We start from the raw sequence: 18699 nt of genomic DNA, 5'->3' as shown, positions 1-18699 counted from the left end.
TTACTTCATTTACTGTTCCTGCATGAAGTTCCAAATGAGAATTTTTAAAAATCTGGAACTCAGTTCAAGGAAAAGATGCTTGCTCCCAAATAGGGTTTTTCCCAAGACTTCTAAGATACTCAGATCCATATTTGAGATTTGTTGTGAGATACTATGGTTTCTTTTTTTATTGTTCTTAATGCTGATTTTGTTTTCTTTTGAAAATTTGATTTCGTTTTTTAATTGACAAATAAAAATTGTATATATTTAGCATGTACAACATATTTTGAAATATGTACATATTGTGAAATGGCTAAACCGAAATAATTAACATATGCATTACCTCACATACTATTTGTGTGATAAAAGCACTTAAAATCTACTCTCTGAGCAATTTTCAAGAATACAGTACATTGTTACTAACTATAATCACTATGTTGTACAGGTCTCTTGAACTTCTCCTTATTTCTGATTTTCTAAAAGCTCTCTAATTTTTTTGCTCTGATAAGCATACCCACATTGGTTGTGAAGAGAGGGTAGAGTGTTATGTGCATTTAGAGAACAGGCAGAACTCAGCATCTAATAAAAAGCATACCAGATTACCTGCTCAGTTCATGTTAGTTAAACTGCTCTGAACTAGATTTGCAAATGGATTCAGAATACCTATATTCTTATCAGAGTTTTTATATGCCTACCTACAGTTGACAGCAAGAATATTACTCTTCAAGAACAATTTGTTGTTTTTTCACCCCTTCTCTTTCTGAGAATTGTTCTTTCAATGACGAAGGTTGAAAAATGAAAGGAAAGGGGGAATCAGGATTTGGTGGTGATTGCCCTCATTCATTGATACTTGGTATGTGATGCTACCTTTTGGCATTTTCTTCTGGTTATACATCTCTTTCCCTAATTATATTTTGTACTTTTTGAGTGCAAAGACTAGGTTTTATAACTACCATGACCTTACATTTTGGACTTTCTGTGATAGTCGTATTTCAAGTAGTTTCTGAATATAACAGAAAACAAGTCCTTATTTTTGATTCAGCAAATATATTTACTTGTTGAATCTTTACACATAGCACGAAGATCTAACAAGTTGTTAAAGGCACTGAATAAATATTTGCTGATGATATTTTTCCTCTTTGGACCTCTGTACAACTGTATACCCTCTAATAGCACGAATCTGACTCTTTTATTAGCTATCTGTATTTTCCTTATCCCTTCCGCTACCTCCATTCTCCAACGTCTCCCTCCCCCCAGCATCACAAGCACAAAATTTCAAACTCGTTGAGAACAAGGATTGTTTCTTCCTCATTCTCAGGGTTGAGGACCACTGAAGAATGGATCTCCAGTGATCACATTTTTGATGTCAACTATAAGTAGGTGTGGAAGGGAAGAAGGAACGTAGCTTAGCAAATGGAGTCATCTATGATACCTTCTTTTTTTAAGAGAGAGAGAGAGGCTGATTTAGAGGATTTGTGCTTAGATTTAAAAGTGCTTCTCCCCTATAAGGCTTACTAAAATCAAAACAGATTACCAAGAGAAGTGACAGATGTCTATCACTTTAAAATCAGGGTAGTCAGCTACCCATTTTGCGCGGTTTGGGCATTTGCCAAAAACATTTATTTCTACAAATGAGTTCAGTGTTTCCGATTCTAGTATTATGGGAGAGAAACACTAGAGACATCATCACAGGGAAGTGTTAGAAAAAGCACTAAAGGCAGCCACAAATATTTAGGCTTTTTAGGGTTAATGTAGTTACATGAGAAAATTTTTTTTCTCATTTGGAACTTTTTTTTTTTGTACAAAATAAAACATGCCATAGTTTTGTGTGTTAATATAATAAATGTGGGAAAGTGGATGATTATGAACTTGAAAACCCAAAATTATAGAATTTCAAAGCCTTAAAAGGAATTCAGTGGTAATTTTCTCTAACCACTTCACATCCTAGATGAAGAAACAGGGTGAGCAGCATTTAATGACTTGCTGGAATGATAGAAATGCTTTGTCTGTAATCCTTGGCATGTCATGCATATCTTGTGAGAGCAGTTATCACATGGTATTACAGTTGTGGTCTGTTTCCTGGACTTTTCTTCTCTCTTGCCTCCTGAGAATCTCTTATGTACTAGAGCTGGTGGATGTGAGTGAATGAGCCAACGATTACTGCCCTCATGGAGCTAGTGTTATTCTAGGGAATACAGACCAGAAACAAATGAAAGTGTTAAAGAGGTGATACATGCTATGAATAAAATTAAAGCAGGAAAAGGACAGAGCGATGAGATGCTATTTTAGATTGTTAGGTTGAGTGGTCAGGGAAGGCCTCTCTCAAGAGGTGAATTTTGAACAGAGGCCTCAATGAACTAAACTATACCAGTCATGAATATCTGGGGGAAGAACATTTCCGGCAAAAGGAATAGCCAGTTCAAGGCTTTGAGATGGGAGCATACTTCACCTGTTTCAAGAACAGCAAGGAGGGCAGGGTGGCTGGAAAGCAGCAAGTGATGGGAAGAATGACATGAAATGAAATAGGAGAGGTAACCCAGGGCCATGTCATGTAGGGCTTTGTAGGACTTGGGATTTTATAGCAAGAGTGATAGGAAGTCTTTGGAGGGTTGGGAATAGGGAACAAACATGAGCTGGGTGAACTAGATGTATATTTTAAGAGGATTCCTCTAGCTGCTATATGGAGAACAGACTACAGAGACAAGAGGAGAAGGGAAATAAAGTAGGAGACTATTGCAGTAATCCAGGCAGGAGTTACCTGTGGCTCAGACCAGGGTAGTAGGGACGGACAGTGAGAGAAGTGGCTGAATCACCAGTGCCTAACTTCTTAGGAGCAGGGACATTTGTGATTCATCCTTCACCCAAGGGCTTACCACAGGGCCTGATTCTTAGTAGGTGCCCAGTTAATTGTGTTGAGTAGATAAAACAAATGCAGATTTCTTGTGTTTTCCCCATTCACTATGCTGCCAGTGAAAGATTTTCCAAGAAGTCTTCACAGTGATGTCATCTTAACATAATGGCTGTAGACCACTAAAGTTTTTCTTAACCTGAGCCACCCTGCTTCTGTTATTTACAGGTGCAGCCCAAACCCACTAATACTTAAAAAGAGAGGCTAAAATTATCCCAGAGAAGACAATGGCTTAAGTAACTAAATAGGAAAATGTCCACTTCACAAATTCAAGTTAAAAAGTAGTAAGCCCTTACATTTAAATAGCATTTTTAGCTGGGCAGGGTGCTCATACTTGTAATCCCAGCACTTTGGGAGGCCAAGGCAGGAGAATTGCTTGAGCCCAGAAGTTCGAGACCAACCTAAATGAAACCCTGTCTACCAACAACAACAACAACAAAACAAATAGCCAGGCACAATGACACATGCCTGTAGTCCGAGCTACTCAAAAGGCTGATGTGGGAGGATTGCTTGAATGTGGGAGGATTGCTTGAGCCTGGGAGGTTGAGGCTGCAGTGAGCTATGATCATTACACTCCAGCCAGGGTGACAGAGCAAGACCCTGTCTCAAAAAATAAATAGCATTTTTATTTTACAGCATACATTTACATATTCACAGCCAATCTATGAAGAGGTTATTAATACTTTTCCTGTTCTATACACTGAGACTCAGAAGTTAAATAATTTGTCACACAATTTGCCAGCAAGTGGCGCATCCCCAAAACAAAATATAACATCTCCAGATATTTTACCCTTTCTACCATGCTTATTAGTTTATTTATCAACCAACCATTTGTTGAGTATATCATGCACTATAATAGATAATGGGGATGCTGGCAAGCCATGCCCCCAGTGCTGACTTTGTGGGAAGTTTATAATGGAAGAATCAGACAAGAAAATCCAAGATTTTAATAAAGTATGATAAATGCTGTAATAGAATTAAGCACAGGGTGGATTTTGGTTTTGTATATACAATTACTAAAATATATAGTAAAATAAATATTTCTTCCAGTATTCTAGCAGCTACCCGAGTATGCATTCTGTGTTTTTATATTTTAGAAAATGGACTTGAATCAAAATGGCATGTCATTGTAATAAATTTCTTCATTTTTGATAGACATAAAAATCTATACAATGTCTTCTGAAATCCATAAGCTGTCTTACACAGCTTTAGAGTCACAGCTTTCTAGATATTCTTTCCTAAGTTCAAAATGGTTACTTACGTTTATTTCAGGATAATTTCGGTCTCTTTGTTTTGATTTTGAGACAAGGTCTTGCTCTGTTGTCCAGGCTGGAGTGCAGTGGCATGATCTCAGCTCACTGCAGCTTCCACCTTCTGGGTTCAAGCAATCCTCCATCTCAGCCTCCTGAGTAGCTGGGACTACAGGCACATGCCACCATGCCCAGCTAATTTTTGTATTTTTTGTAGAGATGGGGTTTCGCCCTGTTGCCCAGGCTGGTCTCAAACTTCTGGGCTCAAGCAGTCCACTAGCCTCAGCCTCCCAAAGTGCTGGGATTACAGATGTGAACCACCATGCCTAGCTAATTTAGGTCTTAATTCTGCCTTTGCAGAGGGACTAGGCTTGATAGTGTTGTATGATTAAAGGAATATGTATGAGAAGATAAGATTTGGTTCCAAGGAATGTCAAAACTTTAGAATTACCCATTTTAGTTAGACCCTTACTTTGGCGTGTAGGTTATGATGAAGTCGGAAATAATTATGATACCACATCAATATGAGGAAAGAGTCGAACTACCACAGACCTCTGAATTAAAAGATAAACTATTCTTTCTTTTGTGGTCTTCTCTTGCCTAAGCAACTTATTTCTGCTTTTTAAAATATGTGTTTGAACAAGTGAGAAAGTACACCTGTCAAAAGACTAACCAGCTGAGAATCACTGTCAACATTAATTTTTTTTAAATAAATGACTCTGAAGCTATTTAGCAGTCTGTAATCTAAATACAAAGCAAAGCTATTGATCTATGATGGATAGTGCTGGATTTGTTTGTAAGCTTTGACTTAAATCTTCTACTTAATTTCTCTAGGTGAGATCAACAGGATTAGGAGGAATGGTGGTTATATGGTTTAAATAAAAATGGCTATAGAAATTGAGCAAAATAATTGTAAAACATTAATGGTTTACCATCTTGATAAAGTAAACTAGAAACTAACAAAACAACGGTCACTTAAATGTTAATAAGAATGTTTGAATGACATAGATTGGCTAACTGAATGCATTTTTTATAAATTGGGTTTTTGTATATAATCCATTTCAAAGTGAAGATATTGCAAAATAATGTAATTTAACTATATGCATGAGCATCTCAGGTTTTCAGAACATGTGGGCACTCACTATTCCAAGATTGTTTGGCTAGCATAATGCTGACTTTTTTTTGACTTTTAATCATTGGCTATGACTAGTATCAACTGTAAAATAGAAAGCAAAATATTCACAATTTGAATGAAATAGGTATTTCTTCACTTGGGCTTTTAAAAAACATAAATACGGTATTTCATTGAATACATTAAATTCAAAAGCAGGCCATTACTTGCAGCTGTCTATTCTAATGGCCAGATTTGATATATACTACAGACAATTACAGTTTCTTTGTTCTTACCGTACTGTAAAATAAGTTCTTCCACATACTTGCCTGGGAAGTTTTGAAAAATAAAGCCTAGCTTGAAAATTATGAACCAAGATTTCTTTGAATATTAAAAACAGTAATAATACTCTTGATTTTATAGTTAATAAAAATTTAGATGAATGAAGCTTCTTCCTCTTCCTTTTAGGACAAGTCTAGATCATATTTTCTGTGCTAAATAAAAAGTTGTTTCTCCAGTCACTCGAATGAATGAACATGCATTAAGTCTTTGTTAAAAGTTACTAAGGAGTAGTGAAGTCAGTGTTAAAGTTTATTTCTTCTTCTTGCTCATATCACTAAAAATAAATTGCCCAAAAGATGTATAGCAGGAAGGAAAAGAAAAATCAAATAATATTGAAAAGTACACATGAGAATAATCAGTCAAAATAAGCAACAGTTTTTCTTGCCTTAAAAAAAGAATCTACCATCTGAAATGCCTACTTGTTTAAGGAACAAAGAGGCAGGTCTCCCTCTTTGTAGATCTCACTTATAGATAGTATTTGGAGAGTGGGTGAGTGAGCAAGAACCCCAAATCCAAACGTGGGCAGCAGACCCCTCTCTGGCTGCTCCTTTGCTGATCAGGGGCCAGGTAAAACTTTTTTTGTGGGTACTTTCTGTAACTTAATAGGTTTCTTAGGAGAATAATAGATGCATGGGAATAATAACATTTACATTTTAAGTTCCCTTATCTGTTAGGCCATGATTGTGCCGAAATGATTAAGGTGAGTTGAGATTCAGAGTACGACTGAATCTATATGTCTCTTTTGGTTTGTGATTAATCTGGGTGATACTTGATTGCGGAATATTTCTGTAGAGATTTAGAGTATCTTATACATGCCTGGCAAAAATACAGTTTGGAGGCAGGATGTTTTTAGTTGGTTTCTCTAATTTTATTATATGCCTAAAAATTTTAAGAAATGTATTCTTTTGCTTCTATCCCTTTACCCCCAAATGATTCAGGTGTAGGAGCTGCACGATCTGGGAACCTCACGTTTATGGTGGGAGGAGTTGAAGATGAATTTGCTGCTGCCCAAGAGTTGCTGGGGTGCATGGGCTCCAACGTGGTATACTGTGGAGCTGTTGGGACTGGGCAGGTAAGATTTTTACATTAATGACCTTGACTTGATGATGTAAAATTGACTAATGTTCCTTTCTCTTCCCTGACCATATTTTTATTCTTCTTTCTTCAACCTTTGGATTCTTTCTTTGCTCAGATTTTTAAAAATTTATTTGGAATAAATTAGTTTTGCATCATTCCTGGTGGGCTTAAGCAGACATCAGTCAATTAACTTATTTTTAAAACTTCCATTATTGGCCAGATGCGATGACTCATGCCTGTAATCCCAACACTTTGGGAGGCTGAAGCAGGAGGATCACTCGGGCCCAGGAGTTAGACACCAGCCAGGGCAACATAGTAAGACCCCATCTCTACAATACACAAAAAAATTAGTCGAGTGTGGTGACACACACTTATATAGTCCCAGCTACTTAGGAGGCTGAGGTGGGGGGATCACCTGAGCCCAGGGGTGGGGGATCGAGGTTGCAGTGAGCCATGATAGAGCCACTGCAATCAGCCTGGGTGATAGAGCAAGAACCTATCTCAAAAAAAAAGAAAAAAGGGAAAAAAATTTCATTATTAGGATCTTGACATGTCATCCCAGCAACTACTGAAATCATCCTTAAAACTGCTCTTTATTTTCAAGTGCTTGTTTCTGAGTTGCTATTTTCCTCCACCTAATTTTGTAATTACAGTTGACCCTTGGACAACACAGATTTGAACTCCGTGGGCCCACTTATACATGTATTTTTTTCCATAGATATATTGAAAACTTTTTGAAGATTTGTGACAGTTTGAAAAAACAGGTGAACCACATGGCCTATAAATACCAAAAAAATTAAGAAAAAGTTAGATATGTCATGAACGCATAAAATATATGTAGATAGATGCTAGTTTATAAATATGCACAAATCTGTTACAAAGAGTTAAAATTTATCAAAATTTACAAACACTTATAGACCATACATGGCACCATTCACAGTTGGGAAAAGAAGTATTAAATCATAATGGCATAAAATTAACTATAGTAATACTGTACTGCTGTAATAATTTTGTGGCCACCTCCTGTTGCTATTGCAGTGAACTCACGTGTTACAAGTGTTGGACATAAAATGTCATGTGACACTAATCATCTTTGTGTGAGTGGTTCATCTCTTCAGTAAATTGTGTATCATAGTAAACACGATCTCTTGGAATTCTCTTGTATTTTTTATCATGTTTTGTGCAATACCATAAACCTTAAATGACACCATAGGACCCATACAAAGTGCCACTAGTGATGCTGGAAGTGCTCCCAAGAAGCTGAGAAAAGTCATGACATTGCAAGAAAAAGTTGAATTGCCTGATATGTACCATGGATTGAGGTCTGCGGTTGCATTTGCCCTCCATTTCAAGATAAACAAATCCAATGTAAGGACCATTGTAAAAAAAGAAAAGAATAGTCATGAACCCATCGCTGCAGCTACTCCAGCAGGCTTGCACTTTTTGCAGAACATCTTTTTATCTCACATTGAAAATGCAGCTTTTATGTAGATGCAGGATTGCTATAGAAAGGCATACTTACATCTAATATGATTCAAGAAAAAGTGAAGTCATTATATGACACCTTAAAGCAAAAAGAAAATGAAGGATCTAAAGCTGGAGAATTTAATGCCAGCAAAGGATGGTTTGATAATTTTAGGAGGAGGTTTGCTTAAAAAATGTCAAGCTAATAAGCGAAGTAGTTTCTGCCAACCAAGAGACAGCAGACAGTTCCCAGGTGCCATTAAGAAAAATAATTGAAGAGAAAGGATATCTGCCTGAATGAGTTTTTAATCCAGACAGAAGTGCCCTATGATGGGGGGAAATAAAAAGGATGCTCAAAGGACATTTATTGGGAAGAGAAGCAAGCACCAGGATTTAAGGCAGGAAAGGATAGGCTGACTCTCCTGTTTTGTACAAATGCAGTTGGGTTGGTAATCAGGACTGCCCTTATCTATAAAGTTGCTAACTCCTGAGGCTTTGAGTAAAAAGATAAATACCAGCTGCCTGTCTTTTGGTTGTACAGCAAGAAGGCCTGGACAGTGAGAACCCTGTTTCTGGATTGTTTCCATCAATGGTTTTGTCTCTGGAGTCAGGAAATATCTTACCAGTAAGAGACTGACTTTTAAAGCTATTTTGATATTGGACAGTACCCCTGGCCACCCAGAATAATATGAGTTCAACACTGAAGGGCATCCAAGGGGCCAACTTGCCCCTAAACACAACACCCCTAATTCAGCCTCTAGATTAGGGGATCATAAGGACCTTTAAGGCTTATTACACATGGTACTCTATGGGAAGGATTGTCACTGTGGAAGAAAACCCTGATAGAACATCATGAAAATCTGGAACGATTACACCACTGAAGATGCCATTGTTATTGTAGAAAACACCTTGAAAGCCATCAAGTCCCTAACAGTAAATTCCTGCTGGAAAAAAGTGTCCAGATGTTGTACTGGACTTCACAGGATTTATGGCAGGGCCAATCAAGGAAATCACTAAAGAGACTGTGCATATGACAGAAAAGGTGGGGAGTGTATGAAAGCTTTCAAGATACGGATCTTGGAGAAATTCAAGAGCTAATAGACACCACACCAGAGTAATTAACAGAAGAGACTTGGTGGAGATGAGTGCTTCTGAACAGTGCCAGATGAGGAGGAAGATGATGTACTGAAAGCAGTGCCAGGAAACAAATGGACATTAGACAGTAAGGCAGAATGGTTCTTATTATTCAAGACTCCTTTCAACTTCTTTTACAACATGGACCTTTCTATGATACAGACACTGAAAATAAAGCACACAGTGGAAGACGGATTGGTACCATACAAAAACGTTTTTAGAGAAATGAAACAGCAGAAAAGTCTGATACAAATGACAATTTCCATAAAGTTATCTGGAGTGTGCCGGCCCCTCCTGCCTCCCCTTCTGCCACCTCCACCTCTTCTGCCTCTGTCACCCCTGAGACAGCAAAGAGCCAACACCTCCTCTTCCTCCTCAGCCTACTCATTATTAAGATGATGGGATTGAAGACCTTTATGGTGATCCACTTCCACTTAATGAATAATAAATATATTTTTATCTTCCTCATGATTCTCTCTAACATTTTTTCTCTAGCTTACTTTACCGTAAGAATACAATATATAATACATGTAAAAATATGTGTTAATCAACTGTTTGTGTTATTGACGAGGCTTCCAGTCAACAGTGGGCTATTAGTACTTAAGTTTTTGGAGAGTCAAAAGTGATACATAGGTTTTTGACTGCAACCGGGGGTGGGCACCCCTAACCCCCTCATCATTCAAGGGTCAACTGTACTTGCCATAGCTCTATTTGTAGTACAATCAGTCAGCAATAACTCATGGACTTCAAACTTTTTCTTGAAAAGTAACTTTAATTTAGAAATATGAGGTGATTGACAGAGACGATTAAACAATACTGAACACTGAAATCAAGCTAGTTGTTTCCCTCCCCCTCCCAATACACACACACACACACACACTCACACACAAACACACTCTCACTCCTCCTCTTAATGCTTTTATCCTAGTCACTAGGACTCTATCTCACTCTAGACTTGGTATTATCTTAGATATATTTATTGTCTCCATATTCTTACACAGTCTCCAAGCTCTATTAATTCAAATTACTCTCATTGTTGACCTTCATTTCCATTCAACACAGGACCTGGTCCAACCCTTTCTTTCAGTGTCTCACACCTAGTTTACTGCTCAGGGGGCCTAATAAGTCCCTGAATGCCAAATTTACCCCTCAGTCCAACACCATAACCCAGACCAACTCCATCAAGATGCTTGTATCATCATAGTGCTTCCCCATTCTGAAACTTTGAATAGATCCCAATTTCCTACCGTGTCAAATTTTAACTCTACACCCTAGCTTTCATAGCTGACATGTTCTTGCCCCAGTCTTAACTATCAAATTTCTCACTATTCCTTAAAACATAGGCATATTAATCAATTTTCTTACTGTTCCCCAGCAACATCCCATGTAAAATATTTAATCCTTATATATTTACCCTTCTCCCCGGATCTCCTTCTTTCCCTTTCTTGCCTGTTTAAATCCTGCCTTGGCCTCCTAAAGGATGATTTCAGGTTCCACTTCCTCTCTCTTCCTGCCTTCAGTGATCGTGTTGCTCTGAACTCCTCCTCCTATCTCTTATAGCTTCTACCTTACAATTCACCACTTGTTTTGTTGCCTTTTCATATAGCATATTACTCCCATTTCCCAATTAGACTGTAAGTTACATCCTGTAAAGAGCAGTTGTACCCTATAGTGCTGAGCCCGTAGTAGCGATGTGAAAAATAAATTTTCACATAGGCAAATTTATTACCTAGTGGAGGAGACCTGCAAGTCTGCTCTGGGATAGCATGAGGTTCAGAGGGAGCCAGGCTGCATCATGTTCTCTTCCCCACTCGAGAAAATCAACAGTTGAATGTTACTTCTTTTAGAACGTAGCCCCTGGAATTGGGCAAGGAAAAACATCCTGTGAGTTATAGCTTAAAAATACAGATATTTAATATGTACTCAATTTATTTTCAGGCGGCAAAGATCTGCAACAACATGCTGTTAGCTATTAGTATGATCGGAACTGCTGAAACTATGAATCTTGGAATCAGGTTTGAATAGTACATTTTTATACTAACATTTTTATAGGCTTTCCTATTTGATTTTCTGATGTTAAAAAAATGATGTTCATGAGAGATAAATGAGTTGATCCAAGAACATTTTGAAAGTACTTCATTATTCAAGTTGAACAGACTTTGCTTATTGGACAAGCAATAGGACCCAGGAGAGCATGAATACTTTTTGCCATAGCCATAAAATGTATTGCCTGTGCATTTGAAGTTATATTATCCTTTTTATATGGGAGCCCCATTTCTTCTATTATGTTGAAATGCAAGAAACATTTTTACTATAAAATTTAAACATACTTTGGAATGTCGGGACAAATTTGTATAAGACATGGTTTTAGTGTGTAGTGAATTCAAGTGGTATGCTACCATGTGACTACTTTATGTACCTTTTAAAAATATGGTCCCCCAAATCTGCCCTAAAAGTGTTCTTGGTGGTTCATTCTCAGGCTAAAAACTGGATAGCATTCATAAAGCTGCAGTTCATATGTATAACTCTTTCATTTTATTTTGCCTGTCGTTTAGTTACTTTGCATTAGTATGTATCTTTCTATTAAAATGGCATACTTTGCTTAAAGTGATTCAGGAATTCTGTTTTTCCTATGGATGATCATCTTTTAAATGCTTAAGGTTAATGTTTTAATTTTAGCCTTTAATCTTTTGGGTTAGTAATGCTACATATGATTAATCACCTAATTAATTTTTTGAATGTTTTATATTTCATGAAAATAATAAATATACATTGCTTACTTTAGAAAATGCTTAATGAGCAGGATGCTTTACTCAGTTGCTTTCATCACATTCCCCAAAACTGCTTACCAAATATATCACAAAACAGAATAGTGTTTCCTAGCACAGCTTTTAATAAAAGTAATAAAAAGAGCCAACATACTTGAGATATTTTTGAAAACACAGTAACGGATTCACATTTCCTCTTAATTACCATATCAAGATGCTGTTATTTTATTGAATTGCCCTTGTCTCAGATGTTTAACTATCTTGACCTATTAAGTTGTCATGTTGTAATTGAGATAAAAGAGGAATTTGCTTTGCATCAGCACTAATTGGTTTATCAATATCGTGTACCATTTACATTTTAAAATTGAATGTCCATAAGACGGTAAAGCATGTCTGTACAGAGCCTTAATAAAAGTGGTAGTATATAGGCACCTTTTCAGAGTGTTATGTTTGTATTGTGGCCAGTTTTAGGATATGGGTCACTTATAATTGAAAAACTGGTTACTAGCAACTTGTTTTCATGTTCATTCTCTAGACTAATTTCATGGAAGAGGAAAATGTACATTTCTGGAACATAAATTACATATACAATTGGTGTTGACAGCAGGATTGGTATGCATATGTATGTTTAGAATTTTATTTTTATTTTCTGGATATAAATGATTATATAAAGTAAAATGCTGGATGAACTTAGGCTATACTGTACTACAACTTTCCCTCTTTGCCCACTCACTTGTAGTGGGTTCGTTTTCAAGGAGAAAATGAAAAGTGATTTTTAAAAAAAGACATGTAAGAGAGCAGAAGCAATTAACAGAGTTTCCCTTATTTTTGGCTCTGATCAACTATGACAAAATTATTATTTAGAAATATGAAACTTTTAAATGTTTAATTTTTCTAAAACTCTACATATATACTGATATATATAACATAAAATATATTTTAAAAGTCTGAACACAAGGCAGAAACTCACTAGTTGTACTTAACTGTTAAAAATAATGTATAAGTTTCTCGTGTTTCAGATTATACCAATGAATTGCTTATTTTCATAACATGAGGGTTTTACCACTTTATCTTACAAAGATTCTCAGTGGTTTAAAGGCCCTAAAAATGAATGCTTCTGCTATTGTCTTTTCTCCATGGTTTACAGACATGGTTTAAAGTGACAGGATTTTTCTCTAATAGAGTATAGAGAGCAGCCACGATTTATTGAGCTCTGCAAGGTGAAAGAGAAAATTGGCATCAGCAAGCATAAATTCTCAAGTAGTAAATTCCCACAAAGTAGTATAGCATCAAAACGGTTTAGCCACATTTATATTCTGTCCACTCTGAAGTGAAATTTTTCAGAGCATTAATGTCAACATTTACAAATTGAGTCACCCATTCCTGTGAAGTCATCATCTCTGATTAATTTTATTCTCATAAGTCAGTGGTTTTTCTGGAACACTTTTTTAAAAATAATGAAGAATAAAATCTTACAGTTTAAAATTCTTATTGACCCTATGCTCTTTTACAATGAGTCTTTATGGATGTTAGCAAAGTTTTTAAATGTTGTAAAAAAAAAAAAAAAAGTACAAAATATGGTATACAATATATTTTGAGATTCCTTTTTTATTAGACTTTTCTGCTTTCTAATTGCATTCCTACATAGGCATTAGAATCATAGTTTTATGGCCCTGAAAGTACCCTACTTGTATTAGAGAGGTTTTGTTCCTGTGTATCACATAGAGACAACATTGATAATGTTTTGTTGTTTTAAATTACCAGCTCCACTGGAAATTGATTTAAAATATATATATATTGGTAGTATAACAAGTTATTTGCATTACCAACCAGGCCCAGGCTCCTCCAGCACCCACTCTATTGTCTTCCACCAAAAGAAGCTTGAAGCAGCTGAACTTCTGGAAAGCTGTTCAAGATGAGAACTTTCCCTCCAGTGTGGTTTTATTAATAGTTTCTTGCATACTGCCCTTAGAAGATGTTGCTTTTGCATTTATGTGATGACTGGAGCCTTAGTTGTGTACCCTAATAAATATAACAGATGGCAAAAGTTTGTAATTTGTAAACGGCCAGAAAGTTTGTTCTTTGTATGTCTCTATACTGTCTGGTTTTACGTAAGAACAAAACAAATTATGTCACTAAACTGGGATGTTTGTATCACAGGAACAGATCTGGAAATGAAACATCTAAGACTATGTCAACCCAAATCATTCACTTATCATACAGATTTCTTAATAAACTGATAAAATGCCATCATATTTTATCAACAACTAGCCAATACGTATTGGTTTACTACCTGTGTATACCAATACGTATTAAGTTCACCACCTACTTAATAGTCAACTACTAGCCAATACAATAGCATGTGTTTGGGCATGCATGTAGGTCTGCATCCAAGCTGTCCCACATAATTAAGCTTTTTTCGTTTATAAAATGACAAAAATAATTACATCTATCCACTGGGTTGTTGTGAAGATTAAGTGAGTTAACCCACGTAAAACAATTTCTGGCACATAGTAGGTGTCGATATGTGGTAATGATATTTGTGGTTGTGGTGAGGTGGTTATTGTTTGAAATTAAATTGTACTTTAATCTTTTTCTTCCTAACATGTCTCACTAGCTGGCATTACATATTTATTTGTCTGTTTATTACCTGTCTTCCCATCTAGAAGCTCCATGAAGGGGAATGGTTTGTTTACTCATTGCCATATCTTAAGAATATACCTGGCAGGTATTAGGCACCCAGTGAAGATTTGTCAGATAAATAAGGAGAGGAGGGAGGAGGTAGGGGAGTGAGTGAGTGAGTCTCTTGCCAAAAGTAAAAGTTATCCAGGTGGGTCTTAACTCAGCCCTCCTGGCAGACTGGCACAGCCTCCTCTTAGCTTCCTTCTTACTGTCTCCTTGGCTGCACGTGTAGCACTTGGGTATAGTAGATCTCAGTAAACATTGATGGATAAGTGATTAATTAAAACTGACATGGTCTTAGATGTGTCATTTCCAGATATGTTCCTGTGATATATAAACATCCCAGTTTAGTGACATAATTTGTTTCATTCTTTCGTAAAACCAGACAGTATAGATTACTCACAGATAATATAAACAAACTTTTTTGGCCCTTAAAGTCTTGGTTACATTGAAGGCAAATGTTTAATTTTTAAAATTTTTTTACAGTTTATGCATTATTTTTACTTATTCCAAAACCTCATTTAAAATTCTTATGTTTTAGAGGTGAGTAGATTTGACACAGTGACGTTTATTTGAGATGCATTATATATGCAGTCAGAGCAATGAATTCATTCTGTTTATATCAGAGAACATTCCAGCAATTGTAAAGCCACATGCATGCACGCATGCACTCTCGAACCACATCCAGTGGCAAGTTATTATGGGGACTGACAGACTGTCATTCTTTTGATGGCTTGAGCTGTATATCTTCTGAACAGCAATGGGGCTCTTATGCAGAAAGTATCATATGTTCCCAGCCAATTTACAGGGAAACAGCAATAACATTTTATCATGGTTGAGAGCCCAGTAGCTGCTTCCTATTAAACTTGCCCTTTCAGATACCTGTCTTGGATTAATTTGTTGATTTCGAATGGAAACTCAGTCTTCTCCAGTGAAGCATGACGTTCTAGGATAGACTCTGAATGACAATTACTGTGTATTCTAGCTGGTTTCAGACCATTACAAGCCTTGGGCACAGTGGAAAACAGAGGACTTCAGTAACTGATTTTAATATCATGTCTAATTTTAACTGTCAGTTATGTATGTGCCAGAGAAAGAATCCTCAGAAAGATGAAATGCAAAACACTTCTAACTTGCTCTTTTTAATGATACACTTTGCTACGGGTGGGGGCAGGGGGAGGGAAGTGGAGAGGGAGTAACTATCTCCTGAAGGGAATCAGCACGGTGGGGAAGCATCAGATTTGAAAAGTGAGAATGAAAAACTGCCGCCTGATTTTTTTGTGTGTGCCCCTCAGGATGCTTCTAAATAGTAATGTGTTCACCAAAAAGGGTTTCCATCAATCAGTACCAGTACTCTTCCTTGAACATTCAAGAAAAATGTAGGGTTTTACAAAGTTAGGATAATTGGCTTTGCTCACCATTTTGTTGAATATTATAGAAGAGAATTTCCTTAGCCGTAAAAGCTCTTGTGAGCTACTACTGAGTGTAACCTGGTAGATTAGAAAGAAGGGAGGAATTCTGCTGCTTTAAATGTGATGAACCATCTTCAAAGATCTAAATTAGGAAGTCCTGAAATTGTATTTCAAGTGGAGGGAGAAAGCGACGTTTTGGAGTCTTTAAAAGTCTTTTCTCCTTATGGAGCATATTAGATGTATGCATTCTTGAACATTTGTACTTTCCAGGTATAGCGAATTAACTAATTGTTAATTTGTGGTTTTACTTTTCACAATTATTCACTAAGCACACTGGCTTTATCTTTTCCTAAGTGATATACTACAATAGCATACTGATAGCCTAATCTTATTTAAAAGGAGAAAGCAAGCATCAGTAGCAAACTATACATGCAGTGAACTTGGATCTTTATAAAAGAATGAATGAAACTGTTGGGTTTCTCTCGGGCAATCTACAGTTGAACAGAATGAATGATAGCCGATTTAGAGTGAGTTTCTGTATCTGTTATAATCCTTAGTAAAACCCATCACTATAACATGGGCCACCATATGAATTCAGATACTTGATATGCCACATAGCAGTCTGGGAACCACAGCTACCCCTTGAAAGCCTGATTACATAACAGTTGTATTATGTGGTAATTCCATACATATTTTTGGCTGTTAGCCTCAGCCCCCTGCTCTAGCATCTGAAAAAAATGTTTTATTGGCCATGATATTCAGATTTTGAAATAAACAGACATGTATTTTAGACACACAAACAATCTAAGCATGCCAAGATGCATAGTTTGTTTAACATTTACATAAGTGTCTCTTTTCAGTGTTTTTATTTTCTGGAAGAGGTTGGTTTTAAGAAAAAGCGGAAAGCTTTTATGACAATTGTTTCATAATGGCTCTGTGTATAAAAGAAACCAAATAAATTGCTAGGTATAAAGTTTTATTTGAAACTTGATTCAATGATACTTAGCAAAATTGTGCTTCCCAAACTGCATTATATCTTTAGAATCCAAGTAATGGAGCATTTTGATTCTATTTTTTCTAGGGTCCATACTGAACAGCCGTTTCTGCCATCAGCCCAGTGATAGAACAAATGATGTTTCCGCTTGGGCAAGCTTTGTTTTATCAGGATCAGTAACCTTATCAGCAGTTGACCCAGAACTATAATGCATGTCTCTGAATAGATAGCATATGTCACAACTCTGTGCAGACTTGCTTCATAAGCAAGATTGTCTAATAAAGATTTAGTAAGTAAGGAAAAGTTTGCAGCAAAAAAGTCTTCTTTTATAATAACTTTTCTTAAGCTCGTTTACAGCTCCTGGCTCATCTCTTGCATTTATTCTCGTAAAAACTAAAGGAATAAACATACATATAAATGCATTCACACAGACTCCCATGATGCATCGTTTATCTGTCAATATTTCTTTCTGAAATATATCATTTGTGGGTAAAGAATGTAGAATTTAAATTATCATATTGGTTTAAGGTTCTTATGTGACACATAAATGTAGTAATGTCCAAAGATTAGAAAACCCATGAGTGTGATAAAGCAATAGTACTTTTATGCAATTATATATTAGTTTTTCTTAATAATAGGATAACATAGGTTTTCTCTAAATGCAAAATGGTCCTGGCTCAAAAATGTTATTTAACCAGTAGTGTTTAGTACCCTATAATTCAAAATTGGATTGTTCACTCTCATATCAATCTGCTTAGATTTTAGAAGACATATAATAAATGGAGAGAGAAGATGGAGCATCCCCATACATAAATAAGTCACGCACGACTTGTACATTTTGACACTTAACACTTCTTTTCTTTGACCTTTGACAGGTTAGGGCTTGACCCAAAACTACTGGCTAAAATCCTAAACATGAGCTCAGGACGGTGTTGGTCAAGTGACACTTACAATCCTGTGCCTGGAGTGATGGACGGTGTTCCCTCAGCTAATAACTATCAGGGTGGATTTGGAACAACACTCATGGCTAAGGTATGGTAAATATAGACACTAACCAAGAGAGAAGGAAAAATGTTTCATGGTCTAATAACACTTTCCTTCTCTTTCTCTTAATAAAGCATATGTCTCATAGAAGAGGCAAAATTACTAGAATATTCACTCTCACTGAAAGAGTAAAAACCTAGCTTAGATGAAAATCCATAAATCCGTATCTTGTTCATTTTTATTCCTGGCCTTTTGGATGAGAAGAATGGGCCAGGCTGTGTGTGTGTGTGTGTGTGTGTGTGTGATGGGCCAGGCTGTGTTTTTGTGTGTGTGTGTGTGTGTGTGTGTGTGTGTGTGTGCGCGTGTGTGAGATGGGCCAGGCTGTGTGTGTGTGTGTGATGGGCCAGGCTGTATGTGTGTGTGTGTGTGTGTGTGTGTGTGTGTGTGTGTGATGGGCCAGGCTGTGTGTGTGTGTGTGTGCGCATGCGCGCGCTTGGGTTTGTTTATATGAGCTGGTAAAATTTGGTTCATCATAAACTTAGGTTAATTTACCAACTTCTTAAATGACAGCAGTGAGAATTTTCTCATTGTTGA

General features: G+C 36.6%; 1 protein-coding gene across 1 annotated transcript in view; it reads left to right on the top strand.

The window, feature by feature from the left end:
* The window catches only part of HIBADH (3-hydroxyisobutyrate dehydrogenase), a 137259-nt gene that overhangs the window by 113234 nt on the left and 5326 nt on the right, over positions 1-18699 (top strand). Inside the window, exons 5-7 of the mRNA XM_003896164.3 lie at positions 6529-6662; positions 11204-11280; positions 17997-18153. Of these exons, the coding sequence (XP_003896213.1) occupies positions 6529-6662; positions 11204-11280; positions 17997-18153 (368 nt within the window). The remainder of the gene's footprint in view (positions 1-6528; positions 6663-11203; positions 11281-17996; positions 18154-18699) is intronic.

Source organism: Papio anubis, chromosome 4 (genome assembly GCF_008728515.1).
Source record: "Papio anubis isolate 15944 chromosome 4, Panubis1.0, whole genome shotgun sequence".
NCBI classification, from domain to species: Eukaryota; Metazoa; Chordata; class Mammalia; order Primates; family Cercopithecidae; genus Papio; species Papio anubis.
This window is presented reverse-complemented; position numbering and strand designations above follow the sequence as displayed.